Source organism: Protomyctophum bolini (assembly GCF_963924005.1).
Source record: "Protomyctophum bolini genome assembly, chromosome: 15".
In the NCBI taxonomy this organism is placed as follows: Eukaryota; Metazoa; Chordata; class Actinopteri; order Myctophiformes; family Myctophidae; genus Protomyctophum; species Protomyctophum bolini.
Genome location: NC_137876.1, coordinates 5,866,062 through 5,890,710, shown reverse-complemented (window position 1 = coordinate 5,890,710; position 24,649 = coordinate 5,866,062). Strand labels below are relative to the sequence as shown.

Sequence of the window (24,649 nt, the reverse complement as noted above, 5' to 3'; positions counted from 1 at the left end):
TTTCTCTCTCCCCTCTTATGTGAGCTTGGTGAAATTGACTGCAATGATTCTAGAGGCCAATACGCTGCAAAGTGACTGAGCACCGCTGTTTTATTTCGACGATGACGTCGGCGGTAGTAGCGCGTGCGGTGACGTCAGAGACAGAGTTGACCAATAAAACTCGTGACGCCGGTGACGCACTTAATTTGTGTTGACTTTTGCGGGAAGTTCGGTGGAGCAGCTGAAGGAATATAAACTTGGTGACAGCAACACGGTGACGGTAAAAGGTTCGCATTTCGGCGTTTATTAGCACACCACACATTTCTGCATATTATTAACATGAGTCTAATCTCAATCACGGAAGTGTCCCGGACGGGCTAACTTTTAACCGGCCACCGGTAGCTAACGTTAGCTATATGCTATATGCTACAGCAACATGAATGCGTCGCTCTGTTTGTGTGGCTATAGTTTACTTTGCCTCTAGGGTGTAACCTTAATTAACCCACGTCTTTAACTGGAACTTTAAATAAATGGACACAGTTGGATAGTTGTGGTTATTGTATGTAAACTAAACCGTGTCGCTTGTTTTAAATAAAAAAGCACGCATTGGCTACAAGAAGCTATAGGCTGGTGGGGGGGTTCGTTTCGCCTTTCCAGCTTGCGCATCCGGTCTGGATACTAGAATTCGGATACGGAAGTGGTTTGTCTGCTTGCCTTCGTGTGTGTGTGTGTGTGGAAATGGAAGGATGTTGTGGTGGGCGGGCTGTAGACCGGTTGACACTGGCTGAACATGGAATGGTAACCAACAACAAGGCGTAGACTGAGGCTGCTTTTTTTTTCATGGCAAAGAAAAAAAACACGTTAATAAAAGAGCTTTTCACGAGGGCTTTTTGAAGTTGAGCATCTTGTTCGTTCACGTGTGGCGACGTCTTGTTGTATCAGCTGTAAGTTAAACACAGCTAATTAGCGACTGGTTTACAAAGACTGTTGTCTATATCCGACCTATTGCACGAGCCACCAATACTTGTAGGATGCAAAAATAAGTTGGCTAAAGCTGACAACAGATAGCAACAATAGCCTATGTATCAGTAGCTTAGTATTATGTAGTCAAACGAAGCTGATTCAGTTGAAACTTCTCACATTGTTTACAGGTATATACAAAAAAGTAAGCCACGTTTGTATAACACATTTAAACCAAAGGGGATGTGCTTTACATTAAACATGAAAGAATACAGTAGTATACGTCCATATATGAGCCATGTATGTCACGTTGGTTATGAACTTTATGAAAGTAAAACGGTAGTTATTGATGTCATAACGTGACGGGTATGACCGTTGTAGGAGACAATATTTGTGTGCTCCCGTATACATTTTGAATACAGCTGTACTAACTCACATAAGCTAGACATCTGCTATATATATTTTTTCTTCTTTTTGTTTACTTGTAGGCCTACTGTCTGTAATCTTGGTCTCCAGGAGAGAGATCGAGACGCACACTATCAATACATTAGCTGCGGACCACCTGGAACCCCTTCAAGGTGAGAACAAGTGATGTGTTAGCCTGGGTATAAGCATTCCTTTTCTGGTTTATGATCCGGTTGGGGAGCGGCTGATATTGTCACGTCATGTCGTAGTCATTATTTTGTAGTCATCGGGCCAGAACCCTCAATCTGGACCTATTCTTCCTGTTTGAGGGAAAGGGAGTTCCAGATTGAGGGTTCCCGGCTTGATGACGTAAAGTTATCGTCCGCTCCCGACCGGATCGCACAGCAATTCAGTAACGCAGACCAGGCTTTCCTCCGAGGTGGAGCGCCTGGTGGCGTGAGGTTAGTGATGTGTAGACCAGTGGTTCCTAAACCTTAAGCCTGGTGGCGTGAGGTTAGTGATCTGTAGACCAGTGGTTCCTAAACCTTAAGCCTGGTGTTGTGAGGTTAGTGATCTGTAGACCAGTGGTTCCTAAACCTTAAGCCTGGTGGCGTGAGGTTAGTGATGTGTAGACCAGTGGTTCCTAAACCTTAAGCCTGGTGGCGTGAGGTTAGTGATGTGTAGACCAGTGGTTCCTAAACCTTAAGCCTGGTGGCGTGAGGTTAGTGATCTGTAGACCAGTGGTTCCTTAAGTCTGGTGACGTGAGGTTAGTGATGTGTAGACCAGTGGTTCCTAAACCTTTTCATGACAAGGACCACCAAATTGACACTAATCAGCTCGCGGACCCCCATTTGAAAAGATATGCCAGGGACCCCCCCATAAGAGAAGATTTTCATGGCATTGATTCTCAACCCGTTTAATTTCAAGGACCCCCACTTTGACATGCATTAGTCTACGGACTTCCATTTAATAGCATTTCTATCTCTGGGAACCTCAATTTATATTGTAAAATCAATGTTAATTTAACTCTGAGAGTGTACAAATGGGCCCCGTTATAAGGGTCCATTTGGTTCCTAACTATCATCTTGCTGGGGACTCCCTGGAACTCCCTCGAGGACCCCTGGGGGTCCCCGGACCCCACCTTGGGATACACTGGTGATAGACTGATCAGGTGGCTTCTCTCTGTGTGTCTCAGATGCCTCCTAAAGCCAAGGCAGCAGGGAAGCCGAGAGCTCCTCCCAAGAGGAAGCTGGCAGAGGAGTTTCCACCCGGAGAGGTCCTCACAGATATGGTGAAAAAATCCTGGAAGCTCGGTGCACCGATTGGTCAAGGGGGCTTTGGCCTACTCTATTTGGGTAAGTAATGGAGCGGGTGGATAGTGAATCTTGTACTACTTGTATGAAAGATAAATGCCTTTTTTAAGATAATGTCTGATGATTTGGAAAAATATGCTATTTCAGTGTTTGTACCGTGTTCCTGGAAAGTATTGAATGTGCTTGTATTTGGAAACTACTGTATACAGTTCTGTATAGACCCACTCTTGACCTTGGAAGTAATGCGTGACCAAAAAAAAAGTTTTGAGAATGTAAAAACCTTCACAAAGGTTGACAAATAGTCAAATTCCATGTCTACGTGTCAAAAGCTAAAGCCAGATTTAAACTTTGTCTTATGCCAGTGTCTCGCGCCAAAAACGGCTTGCATACAAGCTTGCAACTCGTTGCACATTTCATTCATTCTTTCTTTCTCACATTTATTTATACTCGGAAATACAGTTGAGGGCAAGCCCTCATGTTCAACGTAGCCGAGGTTACACTTACAATACACAAAATACAGTCCCAAAACAATACATCCAACACAACTATTATAAATCAGGGTAAAATTACAAAGGAACTTTATACAGAACAACCATCAGTAAAATAAATCAATTGAAGCAGGAGCAATCAGCACGTTCTGAGCTTGTACTGCTACAGTGCTGTTTTCTGTACGTGACACTGCTGTACATTGAAGGAGGCCTTGCAATTAACAAGGTGGTGCGATTGATATATTGTTTTGGGTTAAAAGCTGTAATCTGTAAATCTGTATCCTGATAGTAATCATTGCTACCATGCAGTGGTTCCCAACCAGTGGTCCAGACCAGGGACCACCAGTGGTCCAGACCAGGGACCACCAGTGGTCCAGACCAGGGACCACCAGTGGTCCTTGAGGAGCTTCCAGGTGGTCCCCAGCTAAATGATGGAACGTTGGTAACCAAATGGGCCCTTATAGATCTTTATAATAATTTAACTCTAGCGCAAAATGAAACCAAACAGACCTGTGTGGCTCCATTTGGTTTCATTTTACTTTCTCAACAGTTAAATTATTGTTAAACATCTGTATTGCTTAATTTGCAAGCAGGCTACACAATTAGAGAATGTAGAATAATTGTTATTTTTCAAGAATAACAAAATATTATTATTATTTTTGTCTGAGAGACTTCACTATATCTCAACAAATGGTGCTCTTTGGCTCAAAGGCTGGATAATTAAATAACCTTTTATAGCAGTGGTTTTTCAACCCTTTTCACATCGAGGGTTCGTAACGGCTGGCATTGCCAGCTCTTAAAGGCTCATACATAGTCTGGATTTTCGGTGGTGAGGTGAGGTGACCACCGAACTACAAAATGACGTCACTGAGCCGCGGTGAAGAGCAAACCACCGCCACCGCCCTTCTCTCTGTTTTTACTCGCCACCGCTCAGCGTTATTTCAGCTCCGGTGGTCACCTCACCTAACCTGACTCTGCCAGCTGGGGGCGGTATTGGGTAACCAATCAGCGTGAGCTAAGGGCGGGACATGTGCGAAAAACCGTGCGAAAGACACGTCAATATGATTGGTTGTGTTTGCACGCCCACACGGTGATAGACATGTAGACAGACGGTCCATCCAATCATCTACCAAGTATCTTGGAAAAAAAGGAACAGCCCTGTCATCGAATTTGCTCCCGAGATCCCAGATCCCAATAACAAGCTGTGAAACAAATTTGTGTAGCAAGCTTCTTGGATCTGGCAGCGTCAGGTTACACCTCACCACCGAAAATCCAGTCTATGAACCCATTCTGACCGGGCACCCATTTTGGTGTTAGCATCATGTTATGCTTTAGCTATTGAAAAATAGCAGATCTACAAGCTCGTAGCGCGCCACTCGGTGGCGCGCTACGAGCTTGTAGGTCTGCTATTTTTGAAAAATCGAAGAACGACTGACATTTTTTTAGAATCTGATCTCAGGTCAGAATGGGTTAATCAGACCAGTGTGTGTCCAGTGGAAACCTCGTATGAATCTGATCTCAGGTCAGAATGGGTTAAAATAAACACATTTCATCCAATCAGGAGAGTGACCATTTATCGGCTTCAATTTGATAGTGTCCTAGTTAACATTCCCCCCCCCCCCTGCTCACATGCCATCACTTCCAATTTCACTGATTGGTCCAGTGTGAGCGCTCTCTCTCCTGATTGGATAAAATTGGTTTCCTGACCTGAAAATGTGTTTTCTTTTCACTAACGAGGTGGAGATACATGGAGACTCCTGTTACTGAACAACACTATATCCCATTCTGACCTGAGATCAGATTCATACGAGGTTTCCACTGGACAAACACACTGGTCTGATGAACCCATTCTGACCCGAGATCAGATTCTAAAAAATGTCAGTCGTTCTTCGATTTTTCAAAAATAGCAGACCTACAAGCTCGTAGCGCGCCACTCGGTGGCGCGCTATGAGCTTGTAGATCTGCTATTTTTCAATAGCTAAAGCATAACATGATGCTAACACCAAAATGGGTTCCCGTTCAGAATGGGATATAGCAATGACTACTACCAGAATATAGAGCTATGTAACACTTAGTTTAATGAAAATAAGAAACAAATCACTTGCTGCATCTCCAATAGCGCAGTAGATTGTATATGAGCTATAATTTCATTAAAGTCGTATGAAAATCCTTTTCTGTTTATTTTACAGCTGATGAAAATTCGGCAAAAGCTGTAGGGGTTGACGCTCCATATGTGATCAAAGTGGTAAGACTAACTAATTGCACCAATTTCCCTTTTTCCTAATTTGCTTAGATACGGCGCAGTTTATGCATGTCGCCAAATAAAATAAAATACTTGATGGGGGGGATTAAAGCCATTTTGTCGGGTATTTTGCATTTACCTTTCCTTGCTAGATGGAAAGACCTAAACCATGCCAGAGAAAAATTACTTTTATGGAGCTACATTAACCCTATTTTCAATTTCAATATGTGCATTACTTTTTTTCTTCATTCATTTAGCCTATAAAAGCCTATTTAAAAAGCATTTTATTTTTATATTTAAGAAGTTGTGCAGGCCTAAACCTTGCCAGTGAAAAATCCCTTTCACAGAGCTACAACAACCCTGTTTTATGTGTATACGTTTAATTTCTTAAGTGTATAAAAGCCTTTTATGCATGGATGTGTTGGCATTATTAACCAGAAACCAGAGTGGAGCTTCTTTCAGATGGGGGTCGTAGGCAATAGGTCACTCGTGTTCCTCCAGAACTACAATGCCATCACTGTGAATTAACAGATTTGGGTGATCTAGAAGCTCACGTGTGGCTAAATGGTGCCTAGAGCTATTTCTCTGAAATCATATTTAGCTGTAACTGGGTGTTTGGCGGTGTGCCTATTAACCAATTCTGTAAGCTGCCGTTAACACCGACTGGTTCTTGTAAAAAAAAATAGCCTGGTAGTCCTGTTTGACTCGTCTATATTAACCACTGCTATCCATTCCTTTTTAATGTATTGAATTTGTAATGCTACAGATGTTTTTGTGCACAGCAACACTCTTGAAAACAAGATCTTTCATTGTGGGTCTGAGGTGACGGGCCCTTTTTGATGTTTTTATAATTTTTTGTATTTAAATTAAATATTCTTTAGGCCCAGGGCATATCATGTGATCTTCATGCACAACCTTTGGGATCTACTTGTAAATCGTGACCTACCTTTTCGGGGCATGCTGTAGTGTGATCAAGTGGGGCGTAAATTAGCAAATATATATGAGTTAAAATCTGGAGATAAGGGTTGTTATGTGAGTTGATGTCTCCTCTCTCCACTACAGGAGCCCAGTGAAAGCGGCCCGTTGTTCTCCGAGCTCAAGTTCTACATGAGAGCGGCCAGGCCTGATCAGAGTAAGTATGACATGACTGTGTGTGTGTGACTCACTCAGTTTTATAAATGCCATTTACCTTTTTGGTTTTAGCAGTTTTGAACCTTATCACTTGGTTCATACCTGGTGTCATGCATCTAATCAGCCATTTCTCTTTTGAGGAAAACCAGGAAAATGCCCTCACAATGTCTTAGTTTCTTGAATTCTACTATACTTGCGGGGGGGGGGGGGTCCTCACAAGTATAGTAATACAAGTACACGTACGCACAAACGCACATTAAAGTGAGCCAACAAATAAAGAACAGACACAGCACAGTCTCTCACCGGCGGTTCAAACTTTCTTAATTAAATAAACAAGAAAAAGTGGTAGCTTTTCCACGGAGGAGACCTTGCAGAGGAGGACTCTCATCCCCAACACTGCTTCTGGTGGCTGGTGTCGTTCGCCCCGAGGCCACGGCTTTGCATTTTATATAATAACAATCCAAATGTCAATCTCCCCTGACGATTAGCCGTTATATTACTAAGGAACCGAACGCTCATATTTTATTCATGGCCGTTGTTGCGTTGTTGGTAAATATTTGTCTCGCCAGCAGATTAGTTTGCGGTCGCGCCTCCCGTACCTGCCCCCCCCCTGTGGAATTACACTTATTACTTTGAGTGTCACCGGCGTCACCCACCAGCTCCAACACTTGTATCTATAGCTTACCCTGCGGTCTGTTTCACAGTAGTTTTGAGGGAGTGTTCTTAACACGCTTTCAGACTTAAAAAAACGTAACGTGTGTGTATTTTGTACATTTTTTTCTTTGTCCTTCAGTTGAGAGTTGGACGAGGTCTCATAAGCTGAAACATCTGGGCGTTCCAAAGTACTGGGGCTCTGGTCAGCATGAGAAAGGAGGGAAAAAGTAAGCTGCTTCCTTCTTTTATAATTCGCAGTTATTGTTTCAGAAGTAATTAAGGAATTGTAGTTGCCCGTTTTTAGCGACAAATAATAGCTGAAGAAAAAGGCTGAGCGGGAGTCGAGCCTGGTTTATGCTTTGTTGTTTGTTGTGCACCAAAACTAGACGGATCTACAAGCCCTCAACACATCGCCTGGCGACATGTTGTGAGCGTGTAGATTGCCTATGTGTGGTCAAGACACACTGGCGCACCACTACATATCTGTCAGGCTTCACTGTTCCCTTCATCTGGCTAAAGTCCACAACTTTACCAGGACTTAGAACCAGGACTTTGTTTTTTGGTGCTATCCCTTTTTGACTGAGTGTTTGACTGTACTCTGTTGCTGTATACATTCTGTTTAATCAATCAATCAATGAGTTTTTGAATAAAACAGTGATTTTTCAAGTGGGCTCCCAAGATTATTAATCTACTTCCAATCCATTTAGTATGATACCGATGAATCTGAACTTTAACCCATTTAGACCTGAGGATGATTCTACAAATGTCTTCTAGATCCTGACAGTGGTTCTCAAAGTGTTTCATGTCAAGGACCCCAAACACTATATGTAATTGGCTGCCGACCCCCACCTGAAAATATGTTGTTTCAGGGACCCCTCCCCCCAGAAGAAAAGATTTGAGTTAAAAACGTTGGCTCTGAAAGAATATATGTTCAACGATTTGAGGCACATTTTCACGACCTTTCAAAAAAAAGAAATTTCTTGGTAACGATGTAGTTCCCAGATTGGTCAAATACCTGATAAAATGCCCTTACTATATAAACCCTCATCCCAGGTACAGGTTCATGGTCATGGACCTTACTATAAACCCTTTTCCTCCCCCCCTCCCCATCCCAGGTACAGGTTCATGGTGATGGACCGGTGTGGCACGGACCTCCAGAAGAAGTTTGAACAGAGCGGCGGGAAGTTCCCCAGAAAACTGGTCCTGCAGCTCGGGCTGCGCCTGGTCGGTGTTGATTTTATTAACAGCAAATCTTGATTTTAGTTTTTTAGTCGTAGTCTCTTGAATAATTTTCATTTCGTTTTAGTCACCTGGAATGTTTAGTGTTGGTCTAGTTTTAGTCCACTAAATACCATAAGATTTTTGTCGACTAAATCTACCGTTGATTTAGTGTATTTTGGCGGGCCTTGATGCCGTCATAATGACCGGCTTTACACTTTCTGAGAATAGGCGATCTACAAGATCTGCTATTTTCAGCATGTAACCCATCCATCTACAAGCACACGCATGTACAATGACTTGTCTTTGACTTATACTGGATCTCTTGTCCACTAGTACCTTCCTAACATTTTAGTCTAGTTTTTATTTGTTGACACAATTGTCAATACATTTACTCTTAGTTCTTGTCGTCATAGCTTAGTTTTAATTTAGTTTCCATTTAGTTTTCGTCATGATAAAAAAGTAGTTGACAAACTTTTCTTCAACGAAATCAACACTGATTGGCTGTTTATTTTATTTTATAATGACGACAGAAGATGATTTATTGCTCTGTCACTTATTCAGCAATGGCACCGTCACGGTGAGAAGTAGCGTACATGATTCCCCACCTACTGTAGGTCACGTTCCTATAATACAGTATGCTTCATCAGCTGTTGCTTCGTAGATATTGCCAAATCAATCTGAATAGGTGTGTCAGTGTAACAAGAAATCAGACCCGTCTGAACTCTGAAGTGAGCTGTACTGTACTGTACTGTACTGTACTGTACAAGCCCTCCTTCCTAGACTGTGTCTGTGTCTGTGTGTTAGGGTGTGCAACAGTGACACTTAGGGCTCCATTTTCGTCACCCTAAACCCTAAACTTCTTTGCCTTTTTTTTTTTTACTATTTTGAAAAACATTTGTGAATAGTTCAACTAGCCAATCAACATTGACACGTTGTGAGCTTGTAGACTGGGCCATTTTAACTATTCAGAAATGTTTTGCAAAATAGTAAAAAAAAAAAGAAGAAGAAGGCAAAGAAGTTTAGGGATAAGGGCTTTAGCGGTGACGAAAATGGAGCCCTGTGTGTCTATTAGGCATGCCGCGGGTTACCGAATTTCGGTAATACCGCGACAGGAACAGCCACGGTGTTGATAATACCGTGAGATTTCCGAGCATACGGTATTTTAATACAGCGTCGGTGGGCGGCGCATGCTGCGCATAGGCAAAGCAACTCCACTCGCACACGAAGGCAAAACATTTATTTTCACCACACAGCTGCAGTAGATTGAAAAGTTGCTTCCTACCTTTGAGTTAGTGTTGCTGAAAGACACCCAGATCCAATTGTATATTCCATATTTCCTTATGTACTATGAGAGTGAACTAGTGTCAACATGGAGGCACACAGTGACAGTTGTGAGCATGCGCAGATTGCACTACCTCTGCTACAGGGTACGCCATTAAAACGGCCATTAGGGGGAGCCATAGTACAGTGAAATACAGTGGGGAATATCTATTGATTCATTGATTGAATACTTTATTGGCAGAAATGTAATCAGTATAGGGTACAGTCAAACACATTACAAAGGGATCACTGAAAAAAGTCCTTGCTGTCTTGTTCCATTCGGCCCTGGCCCAGGACCCAATGGAAACAAGACAGCAAGGACTTTCAATCAATTCATAATCATGACAAATAACAAAATTCAAATTATCATAAAAGGTAATAAATAAATAAGATATGTAGGCCTGCAGGTTGGGGAACAAAGAAGGGTTTATAAGGAGGTGGGGGTATAGTCTACTCTCTAGACATAGGTGGGGGGGGGGGGGGGGCTTTTTATTTTTATAAATACCGTGGAATACCAAGGTATAGATTATCAATACCGGCACCGTACCGTACTGTAAAATCTCATACCGTGGCATGCCTACACTGTCTATAGCTGTTTATAAGAGTGGTTTCACCACTCAAAAAAGTGAGGTACAAGATATCAAACAATAGTGTGTAAAATAAAATTGCTTTCTTCTACCCTTTTTGTCTTGTTTAGCTGGACATTCTGGAGTACATCCATGAACATGAGTATGTGCACGCCGACATTAAGGCCTCCAACCTGGTCCTGAGTTACAGAGACCCCAATCAGGTCAGTAGCAGGGACAGACATACGAGCAGTGTGTCAGTAGCTGGGACAGACATACGAGCAGTGTGTCAGTAGCTGGGACAGACATACGAGCAGTGTGTCAGTAGCTGGGACAGACATACGAGCAGTGTGTCAGTAGCTGGGACAGACATACGTCTTCTACATCCTGACCGTTTTCTGAAAAAGTTATGTTTCTATGTCCGTGGTTCTTCGATTTTTCAATAGCTAAAGCATAACATAATGCTAACACCAAAAGGCGTTCCGGCCCCAAAATGGGTTAAAACAGAGTAATGTTGTAGTGTAGAGTCTGTAGACAAGTATTCCATAGCGGCGATCACAACAACAGCCCGCTCAGCGCACTGCTTGTTCCTCCGGCAAATTCGCCGTTGTAAACAATGGGACTCAATTTCCCAGAACCCTTTGCACGCCGGCGCAACGGACCTTTTTGCCATGACGTCATCAAAACGCGTCTCGTATCCCATTCTGTCCGGTGGATTGCTCGCATGACTTAAAACTGATTTAAAAACGTCGATTAAACGATGAAAACATAACTCTGGCAACTCGCGAATCGCAGGCAACTCATTAATAGAGGTCAAAGTGTTGAGTAAAACGTCCACCACTGCATATGAGCAATAACCAATTTAGTTACTGTTCATTTAGTCACAATCTCTTTTCATTGGTTCAGAATCTGAAACCCACAGAGACACTTAAAATACATACAAAATTAGACTACTTATGACTGCAGTAAGGCATTCACTATCAAACAAATAAAATAAAATAACATAAAATATGGATATGGAAGGGTTCTGCCTGACGGCAATGATCGGTTTCTCCTTTTACTTTGGTGATGTTTTTTTTGGAATGCAAATTTCCCCAAACTCAATGTTGAACCAATTAATTTGCAATCTTATTAATAACCTGCTTGTAAAAAATATAAAATATGCATGTGGTTTGGTTTGTTCACCTGCCTGCTGGTGCTCTTGACTACTAAATGTTTGAAATCTCCAAGAATCTAATTCGGAATGAATTTCCCATGTATTACCAAATTAATACCTTAATCTATAGTGTGTGCAGTGAATCGGTTAAATGAATTAAGTCTGAAGGGGACTTTATTACTCCCAACAACCAATGCTTTTCTCTGAAAGTGTTCACACGTTTTCCAGCCTTGCTGACAATGCCATAGATTCTGAATGGTCCTGATTTAACCTAGTGCTAGCTGCACAGTGAAATTAGCAGGTTTAAAACAGTTGGCTTCCCATTGAAGCCAAAGTTCTCCTTTTGACCTCTGCTAACCTAAACTACAATCTGAGCCATGCCAGATCCAGTCCTATATAGCCCACTGTTAACCAATGCGTTTTGACCCATATTTTGGAGTGCAAAATATTCTTATACAATCTATATTTTAAACTGATGTTTTAGCAGTCTGTCAGCTCGGGCACAAACATAATCAAATGTTTCATTTATATATATATATATTTTTTAACTAAAAAAATCAGGACACATTGAGGCCACGGCATGGCAGTGGAAATTGTGCTAATTGACAGCATGGTACCGATGTCAAGTTAATGATCAATACATCGGCCAGAACCGATATCAGTCGGGCCCTATTCACTACAGTAACTTTAAAAAGTAAAGGAATTATGGTATAATGTATTTGATTCGAATGCAGTTTCACTGCTTCGTTAAGTTTCAATTCTTCTGATGTATACATACTTTGTCGTACGCTGGGTAAAGAAATACGCATTGTGAGATGGTAGATTGGCTATATTTCGGTGTTGGACGCCATCGTATGCCTGAGTGTTGCATCAGACATATTGGATTCAATTAGGACCGGGAGAAGGACGCTGTGTGTGTGTGTGTGTGTGTGTGTGTGTGTGTGTGTGTGTGTGTGTGTGAGATGCTCCGATAATCGGCCTGCGATCGGCCATATCGCCCGATATTCACTCTGATCGGTAATCGGCATTTACCACATCTATGATCGGCAATTTACCCTGGAGAAACTGACATTTATTCCACTTATCAATCAGATATATATATAGTATAACATCATTTAACATTTTTGTGACACACGTCACACAGGAACAGTTTTGACTTATAATTTTCAATATTTCACAAGATCAGTCTCGGTATCGGACCTATCGGTGTCGGCCGATGAGAAAAACAATCGGTGATCGCTATCGGTCCCAAAAAACCTGATCGGAGCATCCTGTGTGTGTGCGCGTGTGTGTGTGTGTGCGCGTGCGTGCGCTTGAGAGAGGGGGATGTTATCGTGTGCCATCCAAACGTTGGGAAGATTAGGCAGCGGCACAGAGCTGTTTGGAGCAAACAAGGCGGGGGCGGGGGCAAATATTTAATTTAGGAATTAATAATGTATCGTTGGTGGCGTTATTAAATGCGCTATTTTTTAAATGACAATTTCGAAATGGGTCCCCTGTGGGTTTCTGTGCGTGGCGAGGTCTCTTTTTCCTTTCTTTTTCTTTTGCACACCGTGCCGGTTTGATAGCCCGGCTTGCCCTGGAGTTATTAGCAATGTTTGTCTGGTTCACGTCCCTTTATTTCAAGAATATATATTCAAAGATGTGAGGCACAGTTTCACGATTTTATGCGCGTGTAGATCTGCTATTTTTCAATAGCTAAATTATAACATAATAATGTTTACATTTTCATATTTATTATACCGCATTTTGCGTTTTTATCTCCACCAGTAGCCAATTGTTCTGTATGAGGATGTTATGAGACCAAGAGCAGTTGTTTGTTTTAAAAATGAGACACCCACCTTTTGAGAATGGAAGTCATTCCTATTCTTACAAAAATAATGTCATGAAGTTACATGAAAGTACTTCTCTATATTTTGGGTGCAGTACTTAGTTTACACAGTTTTTGGTTTAGACTAGTTATTGGTTAGACCAGTCATTAGTCCAACAACTACAACCTATCTCAAACCCAAAACACGGGGCAGCACACCTAAACCTAACCTTAACCCATGTCTAACCAATACTTAGTATGCACCCCCATATTTTAACTTTTTTTTTTGTAAAAAAGAAAATAAACAAGTCTGTCCCACTGTAACTTAGTACATTATTATATTGTGAGCTTGTAGATCTGCCATTTTCAAAAGATTATTATACATTTGAAAACTTTTAAATGGGACATTCTGCTGAATGAGTACGTTCTACTTTTGGTACTTTAAGCACAGTTTGAATCCAATACTTTTGTACTTTTACTCAAGTAAATGTTTGAATTTGGGGCTTTTACTATTTGTATATAGCAGTATTGATACTTTTACTTACCGGTACTTACTTTTACTTAACACTGAACATGTAGCCCTGCTTACCCTGAATACATTCAATATCTCCCCTGGCGGAGCGAGCATGACGACATCTGTCATAAGTGAGACCAGTGGAAGACATGGACGTTATTGCAGCATTAACAAAGTAACCCATTTTTAACGCTTTGAAATTGACCATCTTCACACAAGCGGCGGTGGTTTCCCCCCAGAGTACGATGTAAAGGGAAAAATGGCCGCCTGTGTGTGTATGTGTGAACATATTCAGCGGCGTTTCTTACCACGAGTGTCTGTCTGCATGCGTGAATGCGTGTGTTTGTGTGTCTCTGTGGATTTGGGCATGCATGCGTGAATGTGTGTGTGTGTTCTCTGTGCATTTGGTAGGTGTATTTAGTGGATTATGGGCTGGCCTATAGGTACTGTCCAGAGGGAGTCCTCAAGGAGTACAAGGAGGACCCCAAGAGATGTCACGACGGCACCATCGAGTTCACCAGCATCGATGCCCACAAAGGAGTCTGTGAGTACCAGGCCGTTGTAGATAATCCATGAACCCATTGATGATACCTTGAGCACTAGATTCTGCAAAATGTCTTCCAAATTGTGGCGGTTGTCTGAAAAAATACCCATGTTTCTATGTCAGTGATTCTCTCAAACTATGTCATGTCAAGCATAGATATATATATTTATATAAGAAAGCTAGATGGCTCCACCCGTGCTCTGGCCAACTCTGAGCGCGACGTTGCTACGTGGCGGCCATCTTACCTCGGGGCCACACATAACTATGGCAGTAAGGAGCTACGGCGATGTTTCTGACACACAGACACACGGACACACAGACACACAGACAGACATTGTTAGAATTATAGTATGATGAGAGACCTCCGCATACTTGTATGCTTTTATACGACGTTCATATAAAAAACACAAAATTAAGCAGATACGCGTCCTGAATCATAGCCACATTGACAACGTTTGTAATAAACCAACCCGTTTGTAAATACGTCAAGATTGTAACTACGTCAGAGACTCCGCCTTGAGCCATCTATACTTTATATATATATATATATATATATATATATATATATATACAGTATCTATGATGTCAACGACCCCAAAAATCACATGTAATTGGCCGCCGACCCCCATCTCAAAATATGAAGCGGAAGCAAATATATGAGTTATAAACGTTCTCTGTGATAGAATATATATTCAAACATTTGCGGCACATTCTCACAATTAAAAACAAGATTGCGGATCTGCAATGAGCTTGTAGATCTGCTATTTTTCAACAGCTAAAGTATAAATGAACCGTTTCAAGCTATGAGGTGACACGGATGCGTTCCTTTAGGTCTAAATGGGTTAATGTGGTTTATACCTCTCCTAGCTCCTGGTAGGAGAGGAGACATGGAGATCATGGCATACTGCATGGTACAGTGGCTGTGTGGCCGTCTGCCCTGGGAGGACAAACTACAAGACCCTGTATACGTCAGGGACTCCAAGATCAGGTGAGCGGGGCCTGACACTACAGTTTCTAATGTTTTCTTATTTTTTTTAAAAACTTTTTCAAGGCTACTATACAGTAACGTAGTAGTGCTAATGTAACACTATTTTTTTTAAATTAATTTACTAGGCTTTAGAGTCAAAGCCCTTTTTTAGATATTTTCTTTTCAGATCTCATTTGACAGGCGTAACATGCTAACTTTAGTTTCTCTTTGCAGGAGTTGGGACAACATCTCTGAGTTCATGTCCAAGTGTTTCCCCGCACAGGACAAACCAGGTGTGACACACACACACACACACACACACACACACACTCTTTCTTTGCCTTCTTGTAAGTTATCCATGGGGGGAAGTCTTAATGATTTGTCCCCCTGCAGACGAGCTGCAGAAGTTCATGGAGGCGGCGAAGTCGCTGGACTTCAAGGACAAGCCGCCGTACGACACGCTGCGCTCCATCCTCCAGGCCGGCCTGAAGGCCGCGGGCTCCAAGGACGACGGCAAGCTGGAGTTTAGCGCCCCGCCGCCGCTCAACGGAGCCCCTCCCACGTCCCCCGCTAAGGTGAGCCGCTCAACGGAGCCCCTCCCACGTCCACGACGGTCGAGCGAAAAAGTAGCCTTGCCGAGCCATGAGGCCTATAGGGGGCAGGAGCCTATCTCCTGTTTCTGTAGCCATGAGGCCCATAGGGACAGGAGCCTATCTCCTGTTTCTGTAGCCATGAGGCCCATAGGGGCAGGAGCCTATCTCCTGTTTCTGTAGCCATGAGGCCCATAGGGGCAGGAGCCTATCTCCTGTTTCTGTAGCCATGAGGCCCATAGGGGCAGGAGCCTATCTCCTGTTTCTGTAGCCATGAGGCCCATAGGCGCAGGAGCCTATCTCCTGTTTCTGTAGCCATGAGGCCCATAGGGCAGGAGCCTATCTCCTGTTTCTGTAGCCATGAGGCCCATAGGGACAGGAGCCTATCTCCTGTTTCTGTAGCCATGAGGCCCATAGGGGCAGGAGCCTATCTCCTGTTTCTGTAGCCATGAGGCCCATAGGGCAGGAGCCTATCTCCTGTTTCTGTAGCCATGAGGCCCATAGGGCAGGAGCCTATCTCCTGTTTCTGTAGCCATGAGGCCCATAGGGCAGGAGACTATCTCCTGTTTCTGTAGCCATGAGGCCCATAGGGCAGGAGCCTATCTCCTGTTTCTGTAGCGTGAGGCAGCTTGATGTACAAGAACACCCCCTGGACATGACGCTATAGTATGTCACAGGGATTTACCCCCAATCCAACCCTTGATACTGAGTGCCAAGCAGGGAGGCACTGGGTCCCATTTTTACAGTCTTTGGACCAGCTCAGTGTCCTTGTGGTTAGAGTGTCCGCCCTGAGACTGGGAAGGTGGGGTTCAATCCCCGGCCGGGTCATACCAAGGTCCAGCGAAAGTCGTGGATTAAAGTTCTCAGTCACACGCTGCGACGTGTTGTAAAGCTTGTAGATTTTTCGTTTTTTTTTTCTATTTTCGGTTATTAGTTATTTCAGTCTTCCAGAAAACACTGATGGTCTCAGATATTTCATGGCCGCAGTCGTTAAACCCTCAAACTGCACTTTCTTCAACTGGTTAGCATGTATGGCTACCTAGACATAATTTTACATGTTGTGTTAAGTGTGATAGGATGGGACACATGGCGCTATAGTGTGTGTGGGTGGCTTCTTCTCACGCTGTTTCACACACATTGCTTATTAGGACTTGGCCTAGAGACATTTTTCAGTCAATCCATGTCCAACGGACTTATTCGTTTCAGCTCACAACAATATATATATATATATTTTTTTTTATACACTTTCCAGTCCTGGAAAAGATTTGGAATTTATCAAGGGTCCTGGAAAAAGAGGTGTCATTAGCCATCAACAGCCATTGCTTTTGGCTATTTATTTTGTTACAAAAAAAAAATACAATATGTATCTGCAAGATTGCAGCCTGATGTGTACGTGACAAAAAGAATAACAGATCTACAAGCTCACACCCTGCAGCGTGATCCTATGCCCTAGGATAGTGTGGTGTACTCGGTTCACACGGGTGTGATTTTCTTTTATATATATATTGGGCTTAAATCGATACATTCGGCACCCCTATTTCACCATGCAATAAATGAGATAATGGACGTCATTCTCTCCCCGGTTACACTGAGAACCCCTCCCTCTCTCCCTCTATATAGCTCTTTATGTTGTCGGCCTCTCTCTCTCTCTCTCTCTCTCTCCCCCCCCCCCCCCCCCCCTCCCCCCCATATCAACACAGCGGCACTGCTGCCTACATATGGTCGGTGCCACCGGGGAGGTGGCCCGTGCCAGCCGAGAGGTTACCTGGCCCCAGCGCGCGTTATTGTATGTAATTATCCCGCCAATCTGTTCACCTCAGCGGGCGCTGTGGCGGCCATCATGAGGGTAGCAATTGTCTAAATGGAAGGCAAGTGAAGGGAGAATAAAAATGTGTGTGTGTGTGTGGGGGGGGGATTGGGGGTGACGGATAGTTCAAGTCTGAGACGGGGAGGGGTTTGTTCATTATGGAGTGTGGTAAAGGATGGAGTGTGATAGATGGATGGGTGAGTGGAGAGAGGGCTTGATTTCCCCCATTAAGTATGATTCTCAATCATACTTCAAATGTGATCCCCAGTTTGATATTTCATACCATATTCATAGTGTTTTATTACAAATACAGCGTGGTCCGTCCGGAAGTCGTTTTTGCAAACCACTGTACCGACCAGCCTGCAGACTTGTCTGCACGCTGGCCACAGAACTACCACCACTGTTATTGTTTTCACATATCGTTGATGTCGTGAATAGCGCCCTACTTAATCATAAGGCGTATAAAGTAGCAGATTCTCCAGCTTGAGACGCGGCGCAAAGCGACACATGTATGTTGGGCTCGTAGCTCTGCTGCTATTTTTTTATTTGAAGGGGGTTTCCACCCAACAGACAGTGTTTTATTTTTGTTCTATCTATAAATGCACCATGTGTCTGTCTGTGTGTACCGCTGTAATGCACGTAACTCGAGAACCGTTCGCCCCGCCGACTTCAAATTCGACACATGCGTTCCACACCCCCACAGGGAGTGCAGTGCCCGGTGTCGAGTCGGTCGGACCCACGGTTGTCCAGAATTGCCACAAAAGGCCTCTGGACAGGGCCCCTGCCCAGTGCCCATATATGGAGCTGGCCTGTTCTGACATCATAACACTCCATATATGGGAATGCCTGACACAGAACTCCTATATAGGAATAAAGGGACACAGTGAAACAGATACTGAAATATCCATATATGGGCAAAGAAAATGGGACACAGGCAGAAGGGTGGAATGGGTACTCTGACACGGGTACAACATGGGGGGCATGCAGGGACGAATAGTTTTCATAATCCGTGCAATAAAGCAGTAGTTCCCAAACTCTTGTGCTACGTTGTGAGCTTGTAGATCAGCTATTCCCACTACTTCTTAAAAAGAAAATCAAAGAAAACAAATGTTTATTTCTTCTTGAAATGACTTCGGAATGTTTTTATTTTTATATAATCATTTTGAAATGATTTAAAACTGAATGTAGGAAACAAAAATAAAGGGACCCATACAAATGCGGCCGCAACCCTCAAAAAAGTGCTTTGCAATAGTGTCGCAGTCGCCAGTCCCGCCCCTCGAGAGACCCGGAAAATAAATCGCCGTTCATTTTCCTCATAGGCATTTCCTAAAGTATTTATTTGAAGACTGTTACGCCGCGGACAAAGCCAACTCGGATCATGACAATGAACACAATGTTTTGGGCCGATCAAATCATTAGAAAGAAGAAAATAAAGGCAGGAGACAACACTATTTGTTGTTTTTCTTTTCATAAATTATTTGATTGGCCCAAAACATTGTGTTCATTGTCATGATTTGTCACGATCCGAGTTGGCTTTGTCCGCGGCGTAACAGTCTTTAAATAAATACTTTAAGAAATGCCTATGGGAAAAATGCATTGCGATTCATTTCCTGGGCAACTCGTTGTTCTGAAAGGGGGATGGACTGCGACGCTCTATAAAGCACCTGTCACATTTGAGCCTTCGGTGTGCGAGCATTTATTTTCTGTGTACCGTTCATTGCTTAGCAGTAGCACCTGCTTGGGTTGTGGACGTGCATATCCTTTTTTCATATTTTCTATCGAGGGACAGGGATTCCACGCTGGGGAGAAACTCAGGAGAAACTCAGGAACTCATGTTCTTAAATGGATGGAATGGATGGACCCGTAAGGGTCTATTTGGTTCCATTTGAACACTCAGAGTTACAGACTTGTTATGGTCATTCAGGGCTAGCTCTTGTGTTTCTGATAATATTGTCCACTGTATGTATTGTCCACTAATTTTGTTCAATACAGTATAAGCCTGCATTGCGATGACCCAGGCTGTTTCTCGCTCTCTCTCTCTCTCTCTCTCTCTCTCTCTCTCTCTCACACACTCATGCTCATATCTTTCAGAAGGCTGTCAAGAGGAAGCAGAAGACATTGGATAAGATGGAGGATGCAGTCGACGGAACAGACGGAAGTCCAGTTAAGAAGAGGGCCCCGCCGAAGAAGAGGACTGTGACCTCCGACGAGGAGGAGGACGAGACAGACAGAGCTCCAGCCAAGAGAAAGAGGGCCCCGAAGAAGAGGACTGTGACATCGGATGAGGAGGACGAGGAGGACGAGACAGACAGAGCTCCAGCCAAGAGAAAGAGGGCCCCGAAGAAGAAGATGGCCACATCGGATGAGGACGACAACGACGACGATGAAACGTACAGAGCCCCCATTAAGAAAAAGAAGGTCCTAAAGCAGAAAGGTAAGAGTTTTACGTTGTTCGTCTCCACCAGGCCGAAGGCATGGGGAGAGAGTATGTTTTGCACTCCGTGCGTGCGTCCGTCCGTGTGTAGAGCTAATCCTCGGCACCGTTAACCCGGTTGATGCCAGATTTTGCACAAATTTGCCAAATTTTTTGCACACTCCCTGGATGCCAACCATGAACTTTTCCAGAACGGCCGGGTGTAGCGCCAGCAGGAGGCCGACTTTTGTAAAACATTTTTTTTGGATAAGTGGGGACTGGGGAGTCAATGGAGAGTATTGCAACTCTAGATTCATCCCATTTATACAAAAAAATCTAGAGTTGCAAATTACAGCTATAGGTCCATGTGTATTCCAGCCCTATATGCATATTCTAATACAAACTTCTTAATACTTCCTAAGGATAATATGAGCATCAAAGCAATATTTAGATACTTTTTATTTATTTAAATAGCCGATCTACTAGCTCACAACGTGTTGCGGAGGCGACACGTTGTGAGCTTGAAGATCAGCTATTGCCTATTTGTTTAACATCCGACACGTCGTACGGTGAAGCATACGTCACGCTTCCCTCTTGTTTTTAGCCGAGGCGACGTACACACAGTCAACACAGAGTCAAGACAGTCAGACACATGGCTCCTCGGTGCAAAATAAACAGTGTACACTACCCGACTTTACGATAATAAGGGACAGTATGTCGGGACACGCTGTTGTCATGTATTGTTGATAAGCTTCATATTGTGCAGCAGTGCCAGTCCATGAGAGACGGCATCGCACACAAGCAAGTTGCATCGCACACGAGCAAGTTGGAATCCTCCCCACAGAGTGGATCCTCCCTCGTTTGACTAAGGACGCGCTGTGATTGGCCACAATGGCCAGTGCACTTGTGCAAGACGTGCTGTGATTGGCCAGTAGTATAGCTACTTTGAGTGGCAGTCAGTGGGGAAATGCTCTCGCCACAGAATTTACTAGTATTCTGGCCATGATAATCATTCTGGGCGGCCCCAGCTGTTGGTACGCAGAAGCGCTTCCCGGCGCTTGATTGACAGCGCATTATGAATTTTGACGGCACATGCGCACTGGCGCGCCACTTATGTGCAGCCCTGAATATATCCCACCCTTTTCATATTGGCCTTGTTATAGTGCCACCAACAGGTGGATTTTTGCAAAACACATTTTTGGAACAAAATGCCTTTAAATCATCCAATGGGCTCTATATGCAGCCAATACGGTCGTGATTTTGTAGGAATGAATTTCAGTTCTTTAAACCACACTATTTCATTTGATAATGTGATGGCATTGTTTTTCATAGTTTGTATTATTTGTGTTTATGACGTTGACATGAGTTAGAAACGTCTTAAATCTCCTGTGGAGTTCTTGCAGTTGTTACCGGTGCATGTCCGCTTGGTATAAGCCACTTTGGGCTTGTTTTTCAGTGAAGTTGCTTGAAAAGATTGACAGTAGTTGCAGCAGATTGTGTTTTCTTTGGGCTTGTTTCTAAAGTGTAGTTGCTCATTTAGGCTTGTTCCCTAATGATGTTTAAACCTGTGATTCTGCTCAAACATTGTCATAAAGGATGCCCATGTATTTGTGCACACGGACCCCCATCTGAAAAATGTTATGTGCCAGGTTTTTATTTTTTATTTGTATAAAACAAAAACTATTTTGGAAAATATCTTATCTACAAGCTCACGAGGCATTGTGAGCTTGTAGATCTGCTATTCTCAAGTAGCTGCCGATGTATAGTCTTAGTATATAAATATTAAGTATTATAGTAGCTCATTTGTGGAGTGGCTTCTTTTCCTAGACCTGATTGCTTATTTCTCTCACACAATCTGGCAACACCGGTTGTTACACTGCTATCAGCTGGAAGAAGAGAGGTAGGTGTCGCCAGATTGTGTGAGAGAAATAAGCAATCGGGTCTATGAAAAGAAGCCAAGCCCAAAGTCTCTTATAACAAGCGGACATGGCAACACCGGTAACAACTGGAGAAATCCAGATTTAAGACGTTTCTAACTCATGTCATAATGTCAACGTCGCAAACTATGAAAAACAATGCCATCACATTATGAAATTAAATAGTAGATAGATAGATAGATGGATACTTTATTTGTCCTTTCGGAATTTTTTTTGTGCACAGCAGTCATCAGGATATACATAAAACATGCAAACAAACAGATCACACAGTACATAGACAATAAAGAAATTTATTTTAGACGTCTACATTTAGACGTCTACATTTAGACAGTGTCCCCCTGAGTGCCTCCCCAGTGTCCCCCTGAGTGCCTCCCCAATGCCTCCCCAGTGTGCCCCCCGAGTGCCTTCCCAGTGCCTCCCCAGTGTGCCCCTGAGTGCCTCCCCAGTGTCTCCCCAGTGCCTCCTCAGTGCCTGCCCAGTGTCCCCCAGTGTCCCCCCAGTGTCTCCAATAGCAATACAAGAGCAATAATACAAATTAATCTTAATGTATTAATCTTATTAATTAATCTAATTAATTAATTAATCAAAATTGCGGCCTGTGCCCAGCACCATGCCAAAGCTTTTTCCTGCAGGAAACACTGCTTGTGGTTGTAAATATATTGTTATCCGTGTTGCGAGGATGAGAGGGTACCTGGAAAAATATCTACCCCAAAAGGGGTACCTGGTCCCTGCCATATACCGTCGCCCTGATGGTAAAAGATGGTGTGGTTTAAAGAACTGAAATGTATTCCTACAAAATCACGACCGTAAGCCTTCTGGTGGCCCAAACTGAACGTGGTGGTGTTGGCTGCATAGAGTCCATTGCCATCCAAGGCGTGAGATGAAATGGCACCCTTTTCACATTAGCCTATTATAGCGCTGTCGGGTGGCCACAACCTGACCTGGCCTGGTGGAGACCTGTGCCCTGAGGGGCACTTTTTCTGTTTTCAACTTACAGTATTATCTATTTTTACTGTGTTTGAAATGTATTATGTTTTTGTATGCTGACCTCATGTCTTAGATATTTTTTTATTTTCGTACGCAAATTCTTGGCACCCTACATCCCTTTGAAAACTTGAGTTACTAGTTACTTTTGTAGATTTGGATTATCATTACAAAACATCCTACATTACCCACGTCATTTCGGCCATTTGAAAATAGCCCATCTGCAGGATCACAACGCATCGCCATGAGTTTGTAGATCTGCTATTTTCAAAAGGTGGTTGTTAATACATTTAACCCATTCTGAACGGGAACCCGTTTTGGTGTTAGCATCATGTTATGCTTTAGCTATTGAAAAATAGCAGATCTACAAGCTCATAGCGCGCCACCGAGTGGCGCGCTACGAGCTTGTAGGTCTGCTATTTTAATTTTTTTTAAGAACGACTGACATTTTTAGAATCTGATCTCAGGTCAGAATGGGTTAATCAGACCAGTGTGTGTCCAGTGGAAACCTCGTATGAATCTGATCTCAGGTCAGAATGGGTTAAAAACTTGAAACTAGATATTCTGCACAATGAGTCCTTTTAACTTTTGGTATACTTTAAGTACATTTTGAAGCCAATACCTTTTGTACTTTGACTCGAGTACATTTTGAATTCCGGACTTTTACTTGTAAGAGAGTAAATCTATATTGCAGTATTGATACTTTTACTTTTAATTGTTTTGCTTACAGTATGTAAGCAAAACAATTGAGTACCTTTTCCCCACTACTGACTGTATATGAATACATATTCCCCCTGTATATGAATACATATTCCCCCTGTATATGAATACATATTCCCCCTCCCCAGAAGACTGTATATCTGAATACATATTCCCCCTCCACAGAAGTGAATGTTGTGAAAAAGGAGGACAGCCCAAAGAAAGTGTCCAGCCCCAAGAAACGCGTGGCCTCAAAGTCCACGCTGACGGAGACGGGAACGCTGGCGGAGACGGGAACGCAGACCACACCGGGACTAAAGGCCAACAAACCCAAACCCAGAGGTCGAACCAAGAAGGCCTCTTCCTAACCTGTCCCCCCTGTATCCTCTCAACCCACCTCTGTGTCCTCCTTCACCTCTACGTGCTTTTTTTTAACAACCCCATGCCCTACTTTCATTTATTTTCTTCACGTTTTTCAAGATTTTTTTTTTTTTTCTTTTTCAAAAATGTTGGGGGCGGTGAGAGAAAAAAACGGCAAAACATTAACATTTTTGTAAAAATGTATATTAAAAAAAGAAGCCCATATACAACCTCACTATGGATTTTCTTTTCCACCCGTGACATGCCCAGAATTTTGACACCATGAAGGGCTCAAGTCGTTTGGATATGTTTTTTTTAGTTTTGTGAAAGCGTAGATTTGTTTTTTGCAGTCGTACGAGATCAACTGTGTGTTCGGACAAGACCATGGGCCGGATATTTGTTGAAGAAAGGACTCGTTTAGGATATTTGTATCTGTTCTTCTCTGCCGTTACGTTGGGTCTCTTCATGCACTTCACCACATTTCCACATCTATTCGATGTTTTTTGCGCACTATGTTCTGCACTGTTGTTAATATTGGTGTCTGTCTGTGTTGGGAGTAATAAAGAAGAAATTGTTTTTAGATTGTTC

General features: G+C 43.1%; 1 protein-coding gene across 3 annotated transcripts; it reads left to right on the top strand.

The window, feature by feature from the left end:
- On the top strand, positions 1–24,648 carry LOC308328975 (serine/threonine-protein kinase VRK1-like). Of its 3 annotated transcripts, none has more exons than XM_080783115.1 (14): positions 1–266; positions 1,428–1,517; positions 2,541–2,700; positions 5,336–5,391; positions 6,451–6,520; positions 7,313–7,400; positions 8,289–8,397; positions 10,412–10,504; positions 14,172–14,304; positions 15,172–15,292; positions 15,506–15,564; positions 15,665–15,846; positions 19,763–20,102; positions 23,888–24,648. In XM_080783115.1, the coding sequence occupies exons 3-14, from the start codon at positions 2,541–2,543 to the stop codon at positions 24,067–24,069; spliced, it is 1,593 nt and encodes a 530-aa protein (XP_080639241.1). In that variant the 5' UTR covers positions 1–266; positions 1,428–1,517; the 3' UTR covers positions 24,070–24,648. The 3 variants fall into 3 exon arrangements, with proteins under 3 accessions (XP_080639241.1, XP_080639239.1, XP_080639240.1); XM_080783113.1 differs by having other exon boundaries at positions 4–266; positions 19,760–20,102; XM_080783114.1 differs by having other exon boundaries at positions 196–259; positions 19,760–20,102.
- The last annotated feature ends 1 nt before the right edge of the window (position 24,649 follows it).

Excerpts from the sequence above, each read along its gene's own strand:
- LOC308328975 (XM_080783113.1), top strand. The coding sequence starts at position 2,541 with ATGCCTCCTAAAGCCAAGGCAGCAGGGAAGCCGAGAGCTCCTCCCAAG. Across the intron at positions 6,521-7,312 it reads AGCGGCCAGGCCTGATCAGA|TTGAGAGTTGGACGAGGTCT; the intron begins GTAAGTATGACA and ends TTTGTCCTTCAG. Across the intron at positions 7,401-8,288 it reads CATGAGAAAGGAGGGAAAAA|GTACAGGTTCATGGTGATGG; the intron begins GTAAGCTGCTTC and ends TCCCCATCCCAG.